The 24436-nt window shown below is 37.4% G+C and overlaps 1 protein-coding gene across 1 annotated transcript in view; it reads left to right on the forward strand.

Moving 5' to 3' along the window:
- Positions 1-24436, forward strand: part of caln1.L (calneuron 1 L homeolog) — a 186530-nt gene that overhangs the window by 78292 nt on the left and 83802 nt on the right. Inside the window, exon 5 of the mRNA XM_041582260.1 lies at positions 13010-13122. Within this exon, the coding sequence (XP_041438194.1) occupies positions 13010-13122 (113 nt within the window). The remainder of the gene's footprint in view (positions 1-13009; positions 13123-24436) is intronic.

Below are 24436 nucleotides of genomic sequence, written 5' to 3' on the forward strand. Positions count from 1 at the left end.
TTTGGCCTGCTTTTCAGTGGCGCGAGCTGCCGGGGGGGCCCTGAGGGGGTGCGGACCCTGGTGCGCTCGCACCCCCTGCACCCCCGGTAGTTCTGCCACTGTAGGTTGGTTTGTGCTCTGTTATACTTCATCTGACACGAAAGCTTTGATATCTCTGTTGCTTTTCTCAATAAGATTATTGTCAGCATTGTAAGTATTAGGGACAGATTCATCAAAGGTAGAGTTTTAGAGGTGTCATGGGAAAAAAATAGAATTGCTCGAATGAATCAAGTTTTCGAGTGAAACCCACTGAAAAAAACTCGAACATCATGAAGGCTATTAACATCTTCAAACGGTTGAAGGGACCTCTGCCATTGACTTCTACATGACCTTGGCAGGTTTTAGCTGGAGTATTTTCAGATTCAAGCTATTTCCAGCTGCAGAGTATAATACATCTCATAAAATTGGAGTTTTTTCTTTTTACAAAAACCCCAAAAATTTGACTTTGTTTTAACCAGAAAATTCAAGTTTTTGACTGAAGACTACCCTTGAAATACTTAGATTTTTAAGGGTTTTTTTCTTTGGGTATTTTTTGTCACTGTTCTACTCCCATTGGCTCATTCTGCTGTTTCCTGTTGTAAGGCATTTGTATAGTGTGTTTACAAGCTTCCATGGGGATATTATTGTATGCTAGCCCAAGGAATGTTAGTGTTAGCACAGTAAGCTACCCTTTTATGTGGGCAGTTCCCATCAAATGCATCTCTTTGCCAGTGCTAATTCTGAATTCCTTTCAGTTGTGTAATCTGCCTTCACCCACTCATATTAGCACCACACTCTCCCTTTTACAGTCCCTTTTAAAATGCAATGAAAGAACATTTCTGAAAATGGTACTCATATTTCTATAAAGTGTGTGTTTTTTATTCCTTGCATTTGTAGTAAGTGGTATCTGCTAGCTTTAAAATTTTGCTTATCGCAGTCCACTACTTTCGAACCTTATCTTCACAATACAAGCAATTATATTACAATACTTTAATAATGAGCACAGTTACTTATAAAGTAACAATAAAAACTTTACCTGACTGCTTTTTAGAAAAGAAAATGTAACAAATGTACAATTTGTGATTCTTATGTTCGAGCTTTGTTCATTTTCACTGTATTATTCCTTTAAACATTAAAGTAAAAGGATAGCTCGGTAATTCTACAGGAGCTGCAGGTCCCCAATTTTACTCTATTACTAATATTACTCTAAACTATACCAGCCTAAATATTCCCAAATACTAAATCCAATAAATTGTGAAAATGTAAGGGTGTAAGGGCTCTTTTTATAGAGACTGCATTATTCCTGTTTACTTTAGTTTGACCTCTTGAACAGGGAAGGTATTACCGTCTGTATAATTTTAAATTTTAATTTCATCTCTTGTGCATCTCTTTACTTCGGATACACTATGGTCAGCTTACACATTCCCCCATATTCATGCCTAAAACATATTATTTTGTTGTGATTTGTGAGTACTGTTCTAAGCTGTGGGATCAGAATTAGGAAGAGTGAGGAAACCAAGAATTGCAGTATTTATATAAATTAATAATAATAATAACAACAACAATAACTATTATGTATATTATTAATAGTTGTATTTGGTTTGCAAATATAGTCAGATGGCACACAAAAATCCCACTGTTGCTTTATCAGTAGCATAATTATATTAATATATTAATATATAATATAATTGCAACTTCTCGCTTTTTGTCTTCATAGTACATATTCTTTTTATATTTGAGTCAGCATCATTAACAGCACCCAGAGTGACTGCAGTTTGAATAGTTCCTATGAAACACTATTGGAGATAGAACTCTACTTGCACTTATAATTACCAAGCTGATGGTTATTATTTATATGCAGATCAGCGCCTACGGCAACAGAGAAAGAAACAGAAAAAAAAAATCGCGCAATATGTTTCAATATCACACCAACACCCAGTGTCCAGGTTTTTTATGGTGTATTTCCCCTTTAAATTTCTACTCTTATTGGTGACATGCAAAGTTTTTCCCATTTTTCCACCACCGTTTGGCTGGATTGCCTACTTACAAACTGTAGGTATAATATATGGCTTGTAGTGTTAAGCAGGTCTCTCCCTCCTTCTCCTGTCAGCTCCTCATGTTCCCACAGAGAGATATAAAGCCAGGATAGTGTTATTAAAAAGTATAAAAAAGTTTAAAACAAATTTGCACTCACACTTAGGGGCTGATTCACTAAGCTCGAGTGAAGGATTCGAATGAAAAATACTTCGAATTTCGAAGTATTTTTTTGGTACTTCGACCATCGAATTGGTTAAATTCGTTCGAATTCGAACGAAATCGAACGAATCGAACGAAAAATCGTTCGACTATTCGACCATTCGATAGTCGAAGTACTTCCCCTTTAAAAAAAACTTCGACCCCCTACTTCGGCAGGTAAAACCTACCGAAGTCAATGTTAGCCTATGGGGAAGGTCCCCATAGGTTTGCTAATCTTTTTTTGATCGAAGGATTTTCCTTCGATCGTTGAATTAAAATCGTTCGAATCGTTCGATTCGAACGATTTAATCGTTCGATCGAACGAAAAATCCTTGGATCGTGCGATCGAAGGATTAGCGCTAAATCCTTCGACTTCGATATTCGAAGTCGAAGGATTTCAATTCGAGGGTCGAATTTCGAAGTATTTTTAACTTCGAAATTCGACCCTTAGTGAATCTGCCCCTATGTGTGAAGAATGATCGCACATAGGAAAAAATATTTGCACAGGTTGCACTCTCGATCTAGGGGCCCTGTCGGCGTGTGTATCCCCCTCGTGGCTCTTCCTGTGTGACGTCACTTCCTGCCTGATGTATTTCAGACTGCGACCACACCAGACTTAAAGTTCCATGTAGTAGTGCTCTAAGTGGCTCCACAACTGAAGCATATTTGGGAATAAACTTAGAATACCATGAAGTAAGACCTAAGAAAGCACGTAAGGTCTGAAAATCAGATGGAGTAGGTGCTTGTGTAGCAGTGTTGACATGGTCAGGGCCAGGCAGTAATCCATCTTGTGAAATTATATGACCCAGAAATGACAGCTGAGTTTGTCTGAAGTGGCATTTGGAAAGGTTCAGTTTCAGTCCTGTAGAATCAATGCATTTCAGAATATTTTTTAGGTACTTGTCATGAAGATCCATAGTTGGAGTGAGGACAATTATATCATCCAAGTAGCATTCTACACCAGGTATGCCATGGAGTATAGACGACATCAGTCTTTGAAAACAACTCGGTGCTGAAGCCAGTCCATAAGCTACAAGCTTGAACCGAAACAAACCATCTTAGGTGATAAATGCAGTGAGGTCTCTGCTTTCCTCATGCAGTAATACTTGATGATAAGCACTCTGAAGATCCAGAGTAGAAAAGAATTTTGCTCCTCTATGTGTGGCAAGGGATGATTGTCCATAACAACTGCTTTATTAGGTTCACAAAGAATACCTCCAGTTTTCTTCATTGTTACAACAATTGGTGAAACCCATTCAGAGGTACAATCTACCAGTTTCTTTAGTTCCTGTGAGACAGTCTCCCTTATAGAGTAGGGCAATCGCCTCAATTTCTGGTGTACTGGCGTAATACTGTAACATTTGTAGTAGTGACTTCATGAACATCTTTAGCAGAACTACGGCAGATCTTAGCAAAATGTCCTATCTTTTTGCATTTGCGGCACCGTACAGCTTTTGCAGGACATGTAACATAATTTGCAGCGTGTTGTGTTGAACCACAGCGAAAGCAGTATTTTTTATTTGTCTTTGCTGTACATTTTTGCAGTGAATCCCTTTCTTTATCACTGTATTTTGCCTGTGACTGTGCATTATTAGGCCACAGTGCTGAATTCACAACCTGTACATTCCCAGCAGTTCCCTGACTGAGAGTTTTAGCCTCTGCCACTGCTGCTTCAATTTGGCTAGCAACTGTTATAGCCTTTAAATCCTGCTCTAGGAGCAGTCTCTCTCTAATGAGTGGTGAGTTTGTTTTTTCCACTATTTGGTCTCTTAGCATTTCATCTGTTAGATTCACAAAGTCACAGGTAACAACCAGCTCTCTTAAAGCTGCTACAAATTGTTCTGTGGATTCGCCATTACACTGTCCACATTGGCGGAATTTATATTTTTCAGCAACCACATTTACTCTTGGCATGAAAAAGTTCTTTATAGCAGTAAGAGCAGTTTCATATGTCTCATCAGGTAATGGTAATGTATAGAATATATGCTGTCCGTCTGTTCCCAGGTAGTGAATAAGTAAAGCACGCTTTCTAGCAGCAGAAATCTCCACTTGGTCAGCAGCAATAATGTAATTTTCAAACATACGGATCCAAGCAGTAAAAGGTATGGTATGCTCACCAGGGTTTGGAAGAAATGGTGCAGGCTGCTGCAGAGGCAGAAGAGCCATCTCGTTGTCAATTTGTTATGTTTTGGTAGCCGAGGATTAGTAGAGTAGAACAGTGCTTTATTTGCAGACTCATGCAGCCATTATACAACAGTAACTTCCAACTCTATCACTCTTAAGCAGTATTGATAGTAATATGTATACAAGGTATAACTAATGTGCATAGTGACACCTGCAGGCCATTTGTATAAACACCATTAGGTTGAAACATTTATAAGGCTTTCTAGATATTTCAGCTTAGTATTTGTTGAGTAACCATTTAACCTTTTCTTTTTTAAATTCTATGTATGGTACTTGCAGGTTACGCTAAAACTTTAGAATCAATTAGCTACTGATAAAGAGAGGCAAGCCCTTGAACGGTAAAATAATGTTCCTCATTATGTCTGACAGGACCTCACATGTCCTTTTTTAATTATATCCCTGAATAATTTCCAACTTTCTTTGACCCTCTTTTCGTTGATTTTCACTGTACTTGAGTTTAATTATTGAAAAACTGAACATTAATTGCATAGTGCTGATTTACTAATTAGGATAATATTAAAATGCATGTCTATTCTTTTATTAAGGTTGTTGAAGATAGATGCCCTAATCAACTAGAGCAGCTCCTTTTTTTCTTTCTCTGTGTAGTAGTTTGTAATTATTAAAAGTTATTGCTACTGATGATTATTATAATGGCAAATTAGACTAAATATTGATATTGCTCATTTGTATTTCATACAAAATGAATCAGTAAATGAATTAGTGAATTGTTAATCAGTAAAAAAAATTTGGTCCTATAGGCATAAGTAAGCAGGCCTGTATGATGGTGCATATACCGATATTATTCAGCAGACAAAGGAAAGCAGATCCAGGTTTGAGTCAACTGTTTACTGACAAACACACTAGTTTCAGCATCTTCTTCTTTGTTCAAGTTTGCCTGCAAATCTTTTTCTGCAATTTCATTTGGGGAGGCCTATTTATCAAAATTCAGTTTGCGTAGTTGTAGATGTTTCTTCAACCATGAATAAACTCACATTTTAAAATAGCACAAATGTCGACATATTTATAAAAAGATCCAAATAGAAAAAGCATGAATGAATAAAAATCACAGAACAAATCCGAATGAAGAAGAATGCGAAAACCTTGAAATCCTCATTTTCTCCGATTTTTTCATGTGTTTAGAGGAGAAAAAAAAAATTCTAAAACCTGGAAGTAACTAAATAATTTAATAAGGACAGCCCCCATTGACTTCTACATGACCTCTGCAGCTTTTAGATGGCATACGTTTTACATTGGGATTTTTGTGGTTTTTACGATTTTCGGTGTTTGAACTCACTCAAATAGTTAACAAAAGTGCTAAAATAACAAAAATTGTCATGCATTATAGAAGTTGTTCTCTGTCTGCTTTTAAAGCAAATCTCATCTAAAACATCAGCCTGACAGGCTAATACCCCTGATGTTATTTTTAGACCTAGTAATTTAGTAGTGTTTGGTATAATAAATTTATGCCTGGGTCGCAAGTCAATTTCTTTTGGCAGTGTCCCATTGTTTGCTTGGTTATTCATTGTTCTTCGTTTGATTGATCGCAGATACCCAGGAAAATAGCTTGTGTGAGTGTTAAAATAACTTCAATATATATATATATATATATATAGTGAAGGGAAAAACCGGCACTCACGAAAATGTCATCAATTATGCCTGGGTGCAGTCCTTGTTGAAGTTTGAATGTAAAGCTGGAAATGGAGATCGCACTCACAGGTCTTAGAAGTGAGTGCGATCTCCATTTCCAGCTTTATATATATATATATATATATATATATATATATATATATATATATATATATATATATATATATATATATATATATATAGTAGAGCAAAAAAACCGCACTCACAGGACTTTCTGAAGGTGCAAAAACAAATTTGCACCTTCAGAAAGTCCTGTGAGTGCGTTTTTTTTGCTCTACTATTGATTTATTATAACCTGCACCTAGGCAGTTGCGTTTGTTTTGAGTGCACCAGATTTTGGACTTTATATATATATATATATATATATATATATATATATATATATATATAGTGACATTCAGGTTAGTGGAGACACAGACACAGTCTGACATCACCTTTAAAAGTTTAATGCAGCTTGTCTGGATTTTATTACAAATATCAACAAATTCAGCATACTTGTTTTATATAGTTTTATATAGGACTAGCGGTCCCAATTCAACACTGACAGAAACACAACATATCCAGCAATTACAGCCTTGGACGTCACAAGTCACTTTTTGCTTTCACCAACACTTCAGCTCAGTGGGAAAACACACATATTCCTTCCCAGCTGCTAACACACGCTCCCTCTAGCACACGAAGGTCTCCAGGGGGCAGCGATGTGTAGTCACACACTTCTTTTTACCTGCATCTCACCTGCAGCTTAATGAGATAGCTACCTCTAGTTGGGAAGCTGCAAAACCTTAAGTAGAATAAGGAATGGAGAGCCCATCCTATACTCTCCTCCATTCACTCCCCTTTATCCAGCTTTTCCTGAGCTAATATATAGTGATGGGCGAATTTGCGCAGTTTCGCTTCGCCGAAAAATTCGCGAATTTCGCGCGAAATTCGCGAAACGGCGAAAAATTCGCGAAACGGCGCCGGCGTCTCGTTTTTGACGCCGACGCCCGTTTTTGACGCCGGCGCCCGTTTTTCCGACGCCGGCGCCCGTTTTTGACGCCGGCGTCCGTTTTTCGGAAAAAATTTTTTTGACGCCGGCGAATTTTTTCCGCGAATTTTCGCGGCAGTTTCGCGAATTTATTCGCTGGCGGCGAATCGCGCAAATTCGCCGCGAATTCGCGCCTGGCGAATAAATTCGCCCATCACTACTAATATACAAACACATCCTTACTTGCTGCAGCACTATACATTTTCCCTGGAGTATAACTGTTTACCAGTCTACCATTGGTGAAAAATACACAAAATCACCATAATTTCCTTCACAGTGAGGACAGTGAGGTTGTGGAATGCACTGCCGGATAATGTATTGATGGCAGATTCTGTATGCTTTTAAGAGGGGATTGGGTGTTTTCTTGGACAAGCATAATATCCAAGGCTATTGTGATACTGAAATCTACAATTAGTATAGATATATATATATAATACAACCTCCAAATTGCCGGCACTCACGACAAAATGCTCACGTGCCTGGGTGCAGTGTCCCATGTATTTATCCATTCCAAATTCAATAAGGGCTGCACTCTCAAAGTCCTGAGAGAATGGACCTTATTGAATTTGGAATATATATATATATATACAGTATATCCTGGAAAAAGGCGAGCACTCACAGGTCTTAAGATGCAAAAAATCTGTGAAATGTATTGAAACTGATAGTTATTTATTTTCAATAAATTTTAACAGATTTTTTGCATCTTAAGACCTGTGAGTGCTCGCCTTTTTCCAGGATATCTTACTCACTTTGCTGATAGCACCCAGGCACCAAACACTTTTCTTATGAGTAGTGCCGGCCCAACATGGACGCTATATATATATATATATATATATATACTGTATATAGTGACATTATTCTTGTTTACTATCTCATTTATCAAAAGTCAAATGTTTTCTGACTTTTTTGAATAAAACAACCCAAGGTTGTTCTGTTAATCTTTATAACACTTCAGAGTATTTGTTGTTAGCCGTTCTTTGTTAAATTGCCTTCATACAGTGAAGAATAGGGTAATGGTCATGTCAGATATGTGTGGAGATAAACCAATAAAATAAATAAACAGAAAGCCTACTCACATTTTAGTGGTAGGTTTATGCCAGGGCAACCAGACCTTAGTTTTTAAAGGAACAGTTCAGTGTAAAAATATAAACTGGATAAATAGATAGGCTGTGCAAAATAATAAAATGTTTCTAATATAGTTAGTTAGCCAAAATGTAATGTATAAAGGCTGGAGTGACTGGATGTGTAACACAATAGTCAGAACATTACTTCCTGCTTTGCAGCTCTCTAACTCTATGAGTTAGTCAGCAACTTGAAGGGGGTCACATGGGACATATCTGTTCAGTGAGTTTGCAATTGATCCTCAGCATTCAGTTCAGATTCAAAAGCAACTGTTATGACCCATGCGGCCCCCCTCACATCACTGATTGGTTACTGAAAAGTAGGAAGTAGTGTTCTGTCCTGTTATGTTAGACATCCAGTCACTCCAGCCTTTATAGATGACATTTTGGCTAACTAACTATGTTGAAAAAAAAATTCATTTTGCACAACCTATCTATTTACCCAGTTTTTATTTTTATACTGAACAATTCCTTTAAAGGACAAGGAAACCTAAAATAGAATAAGGCTAGAAATGCTGTATTTTGTAAATATATTTACTGTATTTTGTAAACATAAGCATGAACTTACTGCACCACAAAGCCTAATCAAACAAATGATTTATGCTTTCAAAGTTGGCCACAGGGGGTCACCATCTTGTAACTTTGTTAAACATCTTTGCAAGACTAAGACTGTGCACATGCTCAGTGTGGTCTGGGCTGCTTAGGGATCGTCGTAAACAAAGCTGCTTGAATTCTGCATGGCTGGTAAGTAAGGTGGGGGCTCCCCCTGCTGTTCATAAGTATGATTGTTTCCCTGCTCAGCAGTTAGGGACCATCTGACAATTCTTATCCACAGCAGTAAATGAAGGGAGCATTTCACTGCATACAGTCAGGTTTCTTATAAAAACGGTACACATTTAGTATAGTATATTGGAGATCGGTTTCTTTTTCATTAAAGAAAGAAAAAATGGGATTTTATTTTTTTGCCTTTCCTTGTCCTTTAAGGAAGAATGGCAAATTAAACTAAGATAATTAATAAATAATAAGGATAAAATTACACTGAACTATCACAGTCGATCATTTTGGGGTTGCCAGGGTCACCAATTAGCATTTGCATTTGCAGGCTGACAATAAGAAGAAAATGAATTAGTGGTAAGTCAAAACCATAAAAAAATATATAGTGAATACCAATTCAAAAATTACTTGGAATTACTTGTAACATACTACAAGTTAAACTGAAGGTGATCTTTCCCTTTAATTTGCAGGATTACAATTCTTATTATACAGGTATGGGGCCTGATTTCCAGGGTTTTCTGCATAAGGGATCTTTCTGTAATTTGTAAATCTCCATACCTTAAGTCTCAAATCATTGAAACATTAAACCCAGTATGATTGTTTTGCCTTTAATAAGCATTAATTATATATTAGTTGGGATCAAGTACAAGGGCTGAGGGAGATGGCCTTCCCGTAATTCGGTGCTTTCTGGATAATGGGTTTCCAGATGATGGATTCCATACCTGTATACCAGTGATTTATTGCCCTAATAAAATTCCAACCCCATATGCAATTGTGCAGGAAGCAATAGCATATTCCTCTCTAGTGGGCAAGCTGCACACTGCTTGATGTGAATAATCCTTATATAATTCCAGTCCAGCAGCAATTGAATTCTTTGGCAACTATGGGGCTTATTTATCAAAGGTCAAGTTTTATAAGTTTGTGTGGTTTTTTTTATACCTCAATTGAACTCACAACTCGAATGTTATCAGATTTGAGAAAAAACTGGAATGAATTGGGGCGAAAAACCTGAGTTTTTGAGCGAAACCCACTGAAAAATATCATAAAGGCTACAAACTACTTCAAATAGTTAAAGAGACCAGTGATTTCTACATGATCTCGACAGATTTAAGCTAGAGTATTTTCGAATTTTAGCTATTTCTAGGTTTGGGGTATAATAGATATTTTTAAAAAAAATCCTGAAAAAATTTAGTTTTTTTTAACCCAAAAATTCAAGTTTTGACTGAAAAATATTCTTGAAAAACCGAATTTTTCAGGTAAAAATCAAATAACCCTCTATATGTCTGTTATTTCTGTAAAAAGCATAATTCGGTAAATGCTGTTAATGTAACTGCATATAATTATTTATGTATTACCATATTTTGTGTTATTTATGTGGGGTTTGTGGGGTGCATTCCCTGAAGAAGAGCAGAGTTTGTACTTGAAATGTTGGAACTTCTGTACACAAAAATTAAATTTTTGATAAGCAGCTTGTGTGAGGGCGGTGCTTCTTCCATTTTATATTTTTTTTACCCAGGCCTGGATTTGTGGAAAGGCCACAGAGGCCCAGGCCTAGGGTGTCAAAATATGAGGGACGGCATGCCGACTAGTCACTTTCTGAGGAGCCCTGGGGACATGCAGCTCGCATGTATTGATGGGCAAATTTCTCCCATTTAGATTCTGCAAAAAAAATGTGAATTTCCCACAAAATTCGCGAAACTGTGAAAAATTCACGAAAAATAGTGAAATCGGAAAGTTCACTGAAAAAATTTGTGAAATTTGAACGTTTTCACAAAAAAATTGTGAAATGCGAACGGTTTCACAAAAGAAATCGTGAAATACGAACATTTTCACGAAAAAAATCAGGAAAATCGCGGGAGAGTCGCAAATTTATTCACCAGCGGCGAAACATGGAAATCCGCCACAAATTCGTGCCAGGCATATTTATTCGCCCATCACTACTCGCGTGGAGTGTGGGTGCTAGGACCGTGCAGCCCAGGGGTGCTGGACCATGTGGCATTGATTAGACACACCTGCACACCTTTTGTCATGATTGGACACACCTGCCTATGAATTTCCAAGTCCCAGACTGACCCTATGCATCCTATTTAAGATTGCTTGTGCTTTTCAGCATGAGCAATCTTAAATGAAACCCCGCTTGACTTTCCTAACTCAAGCCTGGTTGTTTGACTTTACCGGAATGGGCTTTTCGGAAAAAAGAAAAACTTTGGCAGCTTTTAGGGTAAATTGCACCATCCCAAATCTATGTAACTATACAAGATATATATGAAAGAGCTTACTATAACAGATACACTATGGAGTTTAACATTTGCAATTACATTAGACAAATTTGAATTATGTTGTGAGGTTATGCTCCCACAACGCCACCCCATTAGCGTATTAGCCTAGTCCAGAGGTGCTTATAATGGTGAAATTAATAGTTGCTAAAATAAAATGTAACCAAAAAAAAACCAAATGATAAAACATAAAAAAATAAATTTTTTTGTATCTTACTGTATTTCTCAGGGAGTTATTTTCTAAAATCCGAATTTATATTTTATTTAAACAAACCTCAACCAAATGCCCATACCCGATTTTAGCTTATTTATTAATAAGAAAACTTGATTTAATCGACTTGGGGAAAAATTCTATAAAATATTCTGAAAACCTGAATCGCTTACATTTTTCAGGCTTTTACTGAATTGCTGGAGTTTTTCAGGCTTATTTCCCAAATTGCTAGATTTTTTTGAGTTTTTGCCCAAAAGCCCTGAAAAAGTGGGTTTTTCAGGCTGAACCCAGAGCAGACCACGAAAACTTAAAATTAAGATAGGTGTCTCTCCTATTGACTTATACAGGACCTCGACAGGTCTGAGATGGCGAGTTTTCCGATTCAGGCTTTTTGCAGCATTGGGTATAATAAATCTCGAAAAATTAAAGTTTTTTGTTTCCTCTAAAAATTTGAGCTTTCTAGTGAAAAAAATCTCACATTTTCACACGTTCGGATTTTAATAAATAACCCCCTTAGTGTCAAAAACGTTGATTCAAATGACATTTTCCAGAAGCTTGTTATACAAATAGTTAAAACAAATTGTAGATGAACAACATCTACAGCACCCCTGCATGGTACAGTAAAAGCACTTAGGGGCAGATTTATCAAGGGTCGAACTTCGAAGTGATAAATACTGTGATAAATACTTCGAAATTCGATCCTCGAATTTAAATACTTCGACTTTGAATATCGAAGTAAAAGTATTTTTCAACAAATTTGGCCATAGTACGATCAAAGTAAAATCGTTCGAACGATTTTAGCTTACGATCGAACAATTTTACTTCGATGTGTAAAGACTTAGAAAACTGCTCTAGAAGGTCCCCATAGGCTAACATAGCACTTCGGCAGGTTTAATTTGGCGAAGTATTGAAGTCAAAGTTTATTTTAAAGAGACAGTACTTCAATTATCGAATGGTCGAATGTTCGAACGATTTAACTTAGAATCAAGGTGGAAGTCTATGTCGTAGTAGCCTATTCGATGGTCAAAGTATCCAAATAATTACTTCGAAATTCGAACTTTTTAACTTCGAAAATTCATTCGAACCATAGTAAATCTGCCCCTTAACATTTGCAATTTTTGGCTTCCCTTCAACTGCCTTTACCTTTGGTTCTATTTCATGGGCTGGCATCATCTCTGGAAATCACTCACCTGCTGTTCCACTGACATATAATTTGTTTGCATTTTTAGGGAAGAGAACATTTTGGGGGTATAGGTGTTGCTACCTCATGAATCCTACAGCCATCCTATTGTCATAGAGAACATGTCCTATTCTGTAAATGTTGTATGGAATAGTATTTATTCCAAACACCGTATGCAGGAACACATGAACATAACACAAAACCAAAGTTAAATAGAGAATACCTAGAGGTTCAGGACAATAAATAACATTAAATGATATTGTGTATTAATGTATGTTGTGACTGAATATTCCATTATTTGTTTGATGAGATTATTCTATTTTCGTTTTATTTCAGGGGATGGTCAGGTCGATTTTGATGAGTTTGTGACAATTCTTGGTCCTAAACTAGTATCCACAGAAGGCAGAGATGGATTTCTTGGAAATACCATAGACAGTATATTTTGGCAGGTAAGAACCTTAGTCCATTTAAACTTGGCATTTATAGTGATACAGTGTTGTAGATAAAATGAAAACATTTGTTGATGTTTTGATATGTATTTTACTCACTTGGAATTACTGTTTTAAAGCTGCACCAGCACCAAGCTTTGAAATCTTGAGCCAAAACATATCGGAACACAATGTGATTTCCAAACTGTTTTGTTGTGCTAGTGCTAGAATGATAATAGTTTGAAATTGTTGTTGTCTTGCTTGATGTATACTAATAAATATATTTGGGTAGTTTTGTAGATGTTCCTTCTTCCAGAAACGTATTAACATGAACTGTTTCTTGCAAATGTGCCTCTCGAGAAAGAGGTATGGGCCTTGAAGCATGGCTGTTTCTAATGAAAGCTTATTGCTGTATTATCACATCGTTGCAGTAAAATGGTTTATCATTATAATCCAGATTTATTTGTTTTTCTATATAATTTGTTTATGGCAGTGAACTAAGTCTGTTAAATAAGCACATGTGCTCCACATAAATGCATAAAAAATTAACATGTAATTGCACTTATCCCATTTCCCTAAGACCATTTTTCACAGGGCATATTTCCCAGTTGGTTGCCATTCTACTTAAAGATATTGTTTTCTGTGACAAGTTACCATTGATCTTGCTTTCCCTCTAATATGACCTTTTGGACTTCATTAGGGGATCAGACTGCATAGCACATTGAGAGATTTGAGATTAAAAGTGTTTGATCATATGCTTTTATATAAAACATCTTAGGGACACTTTATAGACTTATGGACATCACAGTTTGCAAGAAATATTATTGATTATGAGGAGCACCACACTAACACAAAATACATGAATGGATAAAATTCCTTAGAGGTGGGAATTGCTGCCTGCTCCATTCAATAAGAAGACAGTTGCACTTGACTGCCTTCAGCCGTGTGCTTTTATATGGTCATGGAACTGCGAGGTGACTTATATCATTATATTTTTATTCACTATATACTGCTACAAGCAGTAAATTATTTTCACAGATTTGTGAAAATAAGCAGTAACTATCTATACTAAGGGGGTTATTTACTAAAACTCAAATTGATCTCATATTTTTATTAAACCAAGCTTGACCAAACTCCCATCCATGACTTTATCTTATTTATTAATAAACGAACTCGAAAAACTCGGGTCGGGAAAAAATGGATTATCGGACGAAACCCAGCGCAGATCAAGATATCTTCAAAATGTAAAAGGTACATCTCCCATTGACATATATATACATGACCTCTACAGGTTTGAAATGGCTGACTTTCAGATTCTGACTTTTTGCAGCTTCAGGGGAAAATTAATCAAAAAAAAAAAAAAACCTTGACCAGAAAAAAATTGAGTTTAGTAAATAACCCCCTAAAAGTTTATTTTGCTGGATATCACATACCAATATAATATAGGTCATATCCCCCTCACCATAGGGGGAGGTGTACTACAACTATAATAAAATTACAAACAAAAATAAAATATGTAAGGAGTAGCTATGAATGAATGTTTATTTTATGTGAATAGTTGTTGATATTTCAGTCCTAGATGGCGCTGTTAGGGAATCCCCTTGAGTAGATTCTAGAGCAGGCTTTTGTCAATGGCACTTTGGAGGGGAGTTTCCTAGGTTGAGTCTATAAAAAGGGGAGAGCAGTGGGCAACTTCCTATTTGACTTATGTAAAGAATATAAGGTTGGATGACTCCAGAACAGAGCCTGAGCTCTGTTATCTCTGAGGTGAGTCAGATAGGGTAGCTAGTGGTAGGCCAGATTTGTGGAACTCACTGTAGGAGGAGAGAGATAGAGACAGGCCAGCTAGCTGAATGCTGAGGCTCTGATATAGGAGTAAAGAAGGGTCCAGTAACCTGTCGGTACCCTACAGGTCAGGGGATGAGTGTATAGGGAGCTAAGACTAGATAGGTCCTGTTGTAACATCAAGGGCGTTCCTAGTCACATGCCGTATCAGGTGCCAAAACCGGGATACTGTAGAGCAGTGCTGTCCAAGTTCTGTGGTACCAAGGGCCAAAATTTTACTGGCCTATGTGGAGGAGGGCCGATAATGGAAGGCAGTGTTGGCCACTCCCCCTTTTAAACCACACCCACTGTAAACCACACCCATGTTACCACAAGAACTTTTAAGATCGTATCCACATTAACTGTGTTAGCACACCAAAAAACCAAATGGTTGGTGCTCACTGCAGGGAAATCCCTCATCACTCATATGTGAAAAATTGAAGTCATGTTAAAAACATCCCCTTAAATCCATATGCCTCATCCTCCCCTGTGGATAATAAAACAACCCGGCAACACATGATTAAACACCTTAGGGGCCCTTAACAACAATTTCCAAATGCTAACAAACCCCTACCAGACTTACAGCCCACAGGTAGGGTAGGGCAAGCAGCACTGGGCAGAGAATGGCACACACAAGGAGGCAGGGCCGGGCCAAGGTATTTTTGCACCCTAGGCAAAGGCTTCAATCAGTGCCCCCCACCCAGTCCTGCATTACCATTTCCCACCTTACCAGTCAAATAGCCCCCTGTACCTGTGGCAGCACCTATCATATTGCCTTCATTTGTACCTATACCAATGGCAGTCAATCTCTCAGATTGCCCCCAGGCCCCAATCTGTACCTGTGCCAGCATAAACCAAAACATCCATCATATTTTTACCCTAAATCTGTACCTATGCCAGCGGCAACCAAAAGAATCCATCATATTGCCCTCAAACATGTGTGTACCTGTGCCAGCAGCCACCATTTTACCCCATGTACCTGAGCCAGCAGCAGCCAATCCCTTATATTGCCCCCAATCTGTACCTGTGCCAGCATCAGCCAAAAAATCCACACTATTGCCTCCATATATGTACTTGTGCCAGCAGCAGCCAAATATCCATCATATCATCTGTTTACCTGTGCAAGTAGCAGCCAAGATATTGCCCACATATATGTACCTGTGCCAGCAGCTGCCAAATATCCATCATATCATCTGTTTACCTGTGCAAGTAGCAGCCAAGATATTGCCCACATATATGTACCTGTGCCAGCAGCTGCCAAAAGGGAGCTGGGGAGTGATTCTGTCTGGAACAGGGGGTTTATAAAGTTGAAAAACTATTAAAGGCCAAGCAAATCAGGGTTTCAAAAAGAAAGAAAGGAAATTCCCCTTAAAAGTGTGCCCCGCCCATGATTGCGCCCTAGGTGGGCACCTACTCTGCCTGCCCCTAGTTCCAGCCCTGAACAGAGCAGGAGACAAGGAAAGCTCTCAGTCTAATATGTACTACATACAGTGACACAGTGCTGGTGCCCCATTAGTATTTTGAATAAGGTGTGAACAGGTGAACAATGTGGGCAGTTTCAGTCTGGGTCTCAGGTGTGCACAGGATATAAACAATAGAGGTGTCACAAGTGTGAACACTACAGGGGGATCACAGGTGTGATACAGGGGATTAGAGTCTGAATTTGAGGTTTAAACAATGCAGGGTGCAGTTTATCTCTACAGTGATTCCTTTTAAAGTTTACAAATGGTAAACAGACAGCATCTGGGGGGCAAAAGAAGGGGGGGTCGCGGGCCCCCGCCAGTTGGACAGCCCTGCTGTAGAGCAACATGAACTAAAGTAAGAGTAGCAGGAAGGTTCTGTATTTAGCAAGCAAGAGAGGGCATGGGTATCCTTGTACTGTACTTCATCATATTACTGTTGGGGTTGTGTGAACAAGTGAGAATGGAGAAGCTGTGCTAGTGACTCTGAGTAAAGCTGTTCATCTCCAAGATCACGTCGATCTCTAGTTTTTTCTTTTCTCTGTGGTACATATTAACAGTGATGTGTTCTCTAAAGGGTTATTTTGTTTATTTACTACAACGTGATTATAACCCACTGTACATCACTTTACACACATATATATATATATATATATATATATATATATATATATATATATATATATATATATATATATATATATATATATATAAAACCAACAATGGAAAGTTGTGCTCACCACTAGATTTTAAAATCATTAGGCGGGGGTGCAATGAGGGTGTGACCACAAAATACATATAGACAAATACAAGATTCCTCTGCACTCAACCCATTAGACTAATGGGTTGAATGCAGAGGAATCTTGTATTTGTATATATATATATATATATATATATATATATATATATATATATATATATATATATATATATATATATATATATATATATATATATATATATATATCGACACTGATTACACTGCTGAGAGTGCTGGGGCGCATTTCGATACTATATATATATATATATATATATATATATATATATATATATATATATATATATATATATATAGATATATATATATATATATATATATATATACAGATGAAGCCACTTGGATTTGTGAGTTAAATGCGTCATTACTCAGGGTTAATTAAAGAAACTGTGTTATCTAAAGTCATCTTAACTCATTTAATGCATTTAACCTTTTCATTAGCATACCAAAGCACCATTGTTCACAATGGGGAATGGTTTAATTAGATGGGATGCTGTGACACAATTTTCTGTGTTAAATGGGATAAGTGGGATATCTGTGTTTAGTTATTCTGTGTCAAACAGGCAAACCAAAGTGGCTGCATCTGCATATATATATATATACAGCTAACTGCCGGTGCACTCAAAACTCCTCATGTTGTTACTGCCTTGGTGCTGGTTAAGTAAATAATGCAGAAATTCAAAAAAGAACCGCACTCTCAGGACTTGCTCACATGTAGAAAATAATGCAAGTTTATTTCAACGTTTCGGCTCAAAACTTAAGCCGTGATGACGGCTTAAGTTTTGAGCCGAAACGTTGAAATAAACTTGCATTATTTTCTACATGTGGAGCAAGTCCTGAGAGTGCGGTTCTTTTTTGAATTTCTATATATATATATATATATATATATATATATATATATATATATATATATATATATATATATATATATATATATATATATATATATATATATATATATAGTATCGAAATGCGCCCCAGCACTCTCAGCAGTGTAATCAGTGTCGATCTCGGTGCACGCTCCTGTGGGGGACCCCGTCACGTCCCCACTAGATATATTCAGATAAAGGAATGAAGCAGCACACAATTCTTTGCAAAAGTGTATATTACAAATCAAGCATCAGTACAGCGACGTTTCGGGCAGGCTATATGCCCTTTATCAAGCCATAATAAAAATGAACATTATACAAGTTATCTTTAAAAGCAACAAACAGGAAATGACTTCATAATTTGCATAATGATTAGTCCACATCCATCACCACTTCGTTTTAACCCTATATATGCATTCAGTGGATTTAGAGGAATAGAAATAGATTATAGTCCTTATTGAGACCTGAGGGATATAATGATCCAAGTTTTTTAATCCACCACACCTCTCTCTGTTTTAATTTTAATTCTCTATCACCCCCTCTTTTCAAAGGAGGTACTGTTTCCAACACTATAAATTTCAGTTGGTCTGCGGTATGTCCTTTTTCCAGGAAATGTTTGGATACAGGCAAGGTCATATTACCTAGATTAATGCTGGAACGATGTTGAGAGATACATGATTTGACCATCTGTGTGGTCTCACCTATATAGATGAGACCACACGGACATATCAACACATATATCGCAAATTTTGAAATGCATGTGAAATACTGTATATTGTAATATTGTACTGTATAACCCTTATGGGGATGTATAAACTCCTTATTTTTCAAAACGAAAGGACATTGTGCGCATCCTAAACAGGGAAACATCCCCTTGGATCTACATCCCAAAAATGTTCTATCAACTGTTTTGATTTAATTTTCATCTGGGTTGAGGTCACCTGTGCTCCTATGGTTTTTCCTTTACGGTAAGATATAAGTGGCATTGTCTTGAACTCTTGTATCGTAGGATATGCATTTTGTAATAAATACCAATGTCTACGTAATACTTTACCTACAGTTTCACTGTCTGTATGAAATTGGGTGACAAATGGTATCCTATTTGACTGTTTTTTCTTAGTTTGAGGATATTCCACCCTAAATTGGGCCTGTTGTATTGTCTTTTCTGGATAACCCCTATCCCTGAATTTTTGACACATAGTTTGTCTCTGAATATCTCTTTCTTCTGTGTGACTAACTAGCTTCTGTAGCCTGGACAACTGGCTGATTGGGATCGATTTTTTTTATATGTGGTGGATGATAGCTCATATAGTGTAGAATCTGATTCCTGTCTGTAGGTTTGGTAAATAGAGAAGTATGTAGGTGGCCACCCTGGTCCCTGTATATCAGAACATCAAGAAAATTAATATTGTGAAGATCAAATATTAGTGAAAATGAAATGGAGGGATGTACGCCATTAATTCTGTCGTGGAACCGCTGTAGGGAGTCAACGTCACCCCGCCAAACTACAAAGACATCGTCAATATATCTCCACCAGGCCAAACAGTGCCTGGCAAAGTCTACATCTAGATATATATGCAGTTCCTCAAGCTTAGCCATAAAGGCGTTGGCATATGCCGGGGCAACATTGGATCCCATCGCGGTTCCACGCAGCTGAAGATAGAAGTCATCCCTAAAAGTGAAATAGTTACAGTTCAATATGATCTCCAACAATTGTAGAAAAAAATCTCATTTGCTGTTCAGAATATTGGGTCCTTTCTCTAAGTATCCACTCACATGCTAGCAATCCATTCTGGTGTAGGATAGATGTATATAAACTGGCCACATCCAGTGTGGCCAGTATTACATTTTCATCACCCACTTCACCCAGTATATATATATATATATATATATATATATATATCTATATATATATATATATATCTATATATATCTATATATATCTATATATATATCTATATATATCTATATATATATCTATATATATATATATATCACTTATAAATCACTTCTGTGATTACATAATTATTCATGTGTGTCCTCCATTGTTTTCCAGTCTCTTTAGCATTTTATAAATCAGAAAATACAAGAATTAAGGAGGCCAGGCATAAAGTGCCTATTCCTTTATCTCTTGTCTTTCAAGGGTTTTTCTAGTTTACGAAGACATCGGACCTTAAATAACCTTTACAAGTAAAATCTCATGTCCACTTCCCATTTAAGGTTTTCCATGCAGGTTTAGAAAGAGGAAAAAGTGCATTTATGATTTAAGTAAAAACTCTCAAATCTCGTTATCACAACATGACAGAGCTTTTACTAAGAAGAATATATCTGCCCTACAAGGCCTACAATCTTATTATCCACAAGCTGAACTATTTCTCACTGGGATCTATGTTATGCATGCATTTCACATTGCACCTCAAAAATAATTTATAAAGGGTTAAGTCTATTTGGTTTTGAGTGTTAACAGCATCATTATACTTGGTTTTCTAATACTGTATTTTCTACTTTTTTTTAAAAAAAAGTCAAAATAGCATGCTAGAACACAATGGGCACAAATTGGCAATCTAATTTCCATTCATAAGTAGGACTGGTAAGCAGCTGGCTTTTTACAATGGATTTATCACAAAACTGCAATCAGGCTTTGTCCATTTATTTTTATAATCTTGTCAGAGAAAATAGTCTTACTTTCAGAAGCTAATAGACTAAAACACATGCTTGCATGAATAATTTTCTCGGAGATAGGAAGCTAAATGTGTCTCTGGGTGGACATTTACCGGTTACCTGTTTAAAAGCAAACATCTTACTGGTTGCTACAGGATACTGCTCCTGGGCAAACGTTGTACCTTTTATTACATATAGGGGATAGGCTCCATTTTATCCAAATAATAAAAAATTTAATATTTGTAGGGAAGTGTTACTTGCTAGGGAAGTGTTACTGGGGCCACCAAAAACATGGCGGCTGCTTTTTCTACAGCTAGCCAATCAGGGTTTTGCTTCTGACCTTGTGACCTCTCTGAAGGAGGTTTTGGAGCCAAAATGAAAGTGAGGCAGAACTTTTCCAGGAAGAAGAGAAGAAGGAAAGTATGGATTTATGCACAGTAGTACTAAGAGCCAGCCTGGGTTTTCTCCTTCTCTCCTGTGAGTATTCCAGCTGATCTATTTGAGTTGAGAGCTAGGGGTTTCACCTGTAGAACATTTACCCATAGAGGGAACCCCATAGTCAGAGCACAGGGAGTGATTCAGCCATCATAGGTGCAGAAGGCCTGAGCTATTGCTAAGTTAGTAATCCCTGTAGGATGGATAGGACTTCAGCTCTGCAGTGATTTGCCAGTTTATACACTGGATCTGGACTGTATTACCCATCAGCCTCTGTGACACCAGCAGTGGATCTTCTCAGGGTTCAGGAAGCATCCACTACCACTGGGAGTTGGTGTAGGGTTGCCACCTATCCATGGTCCACAATCCAGGCAGGGTGCGGGGCCATGACATCAGAGGGGTGGCCAGTGAGGTTGTGGGTGGAGTGAGCAACATCACAGGGGTGGGGCTATGAAGTGATGATCAGCAATTGGCTGATCACCATGTCAATCAAAGGAGATACTCTCCATTTTTTCTTATTTGGAAAACCGGCAGACTTTCTTGACCCGGGGCATGCCCTTCTGAAACTGGTGACAACCCTAAGTTGTTGAGACCTTTTACTTTACACACCCCGGGGTTAATCAATCTGGTGCTGCAACACATAACTCTGCTCATACTACATTGGGATTAATAATATATCCTTGCAGACCATAGTGTGCACACTCACCACATTTTCATACAAGGAGTGATTATTATTTTATTGCCTAACATTAAATGTCTTACTGTTGAAACTGTTCAGTTCACTGTTCTTTTTGCAATATTCTATATAACAGCATATATAACAGCATATGCCTATTGTGTGGTTTATTGTCTATTATATTGGTTATTGTAATCACCAAGGCTACAGTTCCCAGGGAGTTCTAGCCCTGGGTGGATGCACTTACTGTATCCAAATTCTGAGAATCTCCCACTTAACAGAGGCTTAGGATCTTTACTGTTAGCACTCCAGTGTGGCCCTGGATATTAGTGCCAAGAAAGGGTTACAGTCATATAAAAAAAGTTTGGGAACCCTTTTTAGCCTGCATAATAATTGACTCCACTTTCAACAAAAAAGATAACAGTGTTATGTATTTTATTTCCTAGGAACATCTGAGTACTGGGGTGTTTTCTGAACAAAGTTTTTTTATTGAAGCAGTATTCAGTTGTATAAAATTAAATCAAATGTGAAAAACTGGCTGTGCAAAAATGTGGGTAATTTTGATAATTTTAATGCATGTAACTGCTAAATACTGATTACTGGCAACACCAAGTTGGTTGGATTAGCTCCTCAAGCCTTGAACTTCATAGGCAGGTGTGTCCAATCACGAGAAAATGTATTTTAGGTGGCCAATTGTTGTGCTTCTGTTTGACTCTCCTCTGAAGAGTGACTGCATGGGATCCTCAAAGCAACTCTCAAAAGATCTGAAAACAAAGATTGTTCAGTATCATGGTTTAGGGGAACGCTACAAAAAGCTATCTCAGAGGTTTAGTTTCAACTGTAAGGAATGTTCTCAGGAAATGGAAGGCCACAGGCACAGATGATGTAAAACCCAGGTCTGGCAGGCCATGAAAAATACAGAAGCAGCATATGTGGAGAATTGTGAGAATGGTTACAAACAACCCAAAGATCACCTCCAAAGACCTGCAAGAACATCTTGCTGCAGATGGTGTATCTGTACATTGTTCTACAATTCAGTGCAATTTGCACAAAGAACATCTGTATGGCAGGGTGATGAGAAAAAAGCCCTTTCTGCACTCACGCCTCAAACAGAGTCGCTGCTTGTATGCAAAAGCTCATTTAGATAAGCCACAGTCATTTTGGAACAAAGTGCTTTGGACTGAGGAGACAAAAATTTAGATATTTAGTCATAACAATAAGCGCTTTGCATGGCACTGCATTCAAATAAAAACTCCTGCTACCTAATGTCAAATTTGGTGGAGGTTCCATCATGCTGTGGGGCTGAGTGGCTAGTTCAAGGACTGGGGCCCTTGTTAAAGTCGAGGGTCGGATGAATTCAACCCAATATCAACAAATTCTTCAGGATAATGTTCAAGCATCAGTCACAAAGTTGAAGTCACGCAGGGGTTGGATATTCCAACAAGACAATGACCCTAAACACACTTCGAAATCTACAAAGGCATTTATGCAGAGGGAGAAGTACAATATTCTGGATTGGCCGTCACAGTCCCCCGATTTATATCATTAAATTTATGGGATGATTTGAAACAGGCTGTTCATGCTTGGCAGCCATCAAATTTAACTAAACTGGAAAGATTTTGTATGGACGAATGATCAAAAATACCGCTATCCAGAATCCAGACACTCATCAAAGGCTATAGGAGGTGTCTAGAGGCTGTTATATTTACAAAAGGAGGTTCAACTAAGTACTGATGTAATATCTCTGTTGGGGTGCCCACATTTTTGCACCTGTCTAATTTTGTTATGATGCATATTGCATATTTTCTGTTAATCCAATAAACGTTGTCACTGCTGAAATACTACCGTTTCCATAAGGCATGTAATATATGAAAAGGAAGTTGCTACTTTGAAAGCTCAGCCAATGATAAACAAAACTCCAAAGAATTAAGAGGGGTTCCCAAACTTTTTCATATGACAGTACATATTATTTCCTTTTTTTCTCTCTGTAGTGTTAAAACAGTGATCCAAACTGAGAGATAATTAGTTATTGCTGGAGGTAAAACAAGCCTGTTGGATTTATTACATTTTTAAATGATTGTTTTAGTAGACTTAGCGGCAGATTTATCAAAATGTGAGTTTGGAGCTTAAAGGAATAGTTCAGTGTGACAAAACAAACTGGGTAAATAGATAGGCTTTGCAAAATAAAAAAATATTTCTAATATAGTTATTTAGCCAAATATGTAATATATAAAGGCTGGAGTGACTGGGTGGCTAATATAATAGCCAGAACACTACTTCCTGCTATTCAGCTCTATAACTCTAAATAAGTCAGCTACTTGAAGGGGGGCCACATGGGACATATCAGTACAGTGAGTTTGCAATTGATCCTTAGCATTAAGCTCAGATTCAAAAGCAACAGATATGACCCATGTGCCCCCCCCTCAAGTCTCTGGTTACTGTCTGGTAACCAGGGTAAACAGTCAGTGTAAACCAAGAGAGCTGAAAAGCAGGAAGTAGTGTTCTGGCTATTATATTAGATCCAGTCACTCCAGCCATTATACATGACATTTTTGGCTAACTAACTATATTAGAAACATTTTTTATTTTGCACAGTCTATCTATTTAGCCAGTTTTTATTTTTACACTGAAC

This window comes from Xenopus laevis, chromosome 2L (assembly GCF_017654675.1).
Source record: "Xenopus laevis strain J_2021 chromosome 2L, Xenopus_laevis_v10.1, whole genome shotgun sequence".
Classification (NCBI taxonomy): Eukaryota; Metazoa; Chordata; class Amphibia; order Anura; family Pipidae; genus Xenopus; species Xenopus laevis.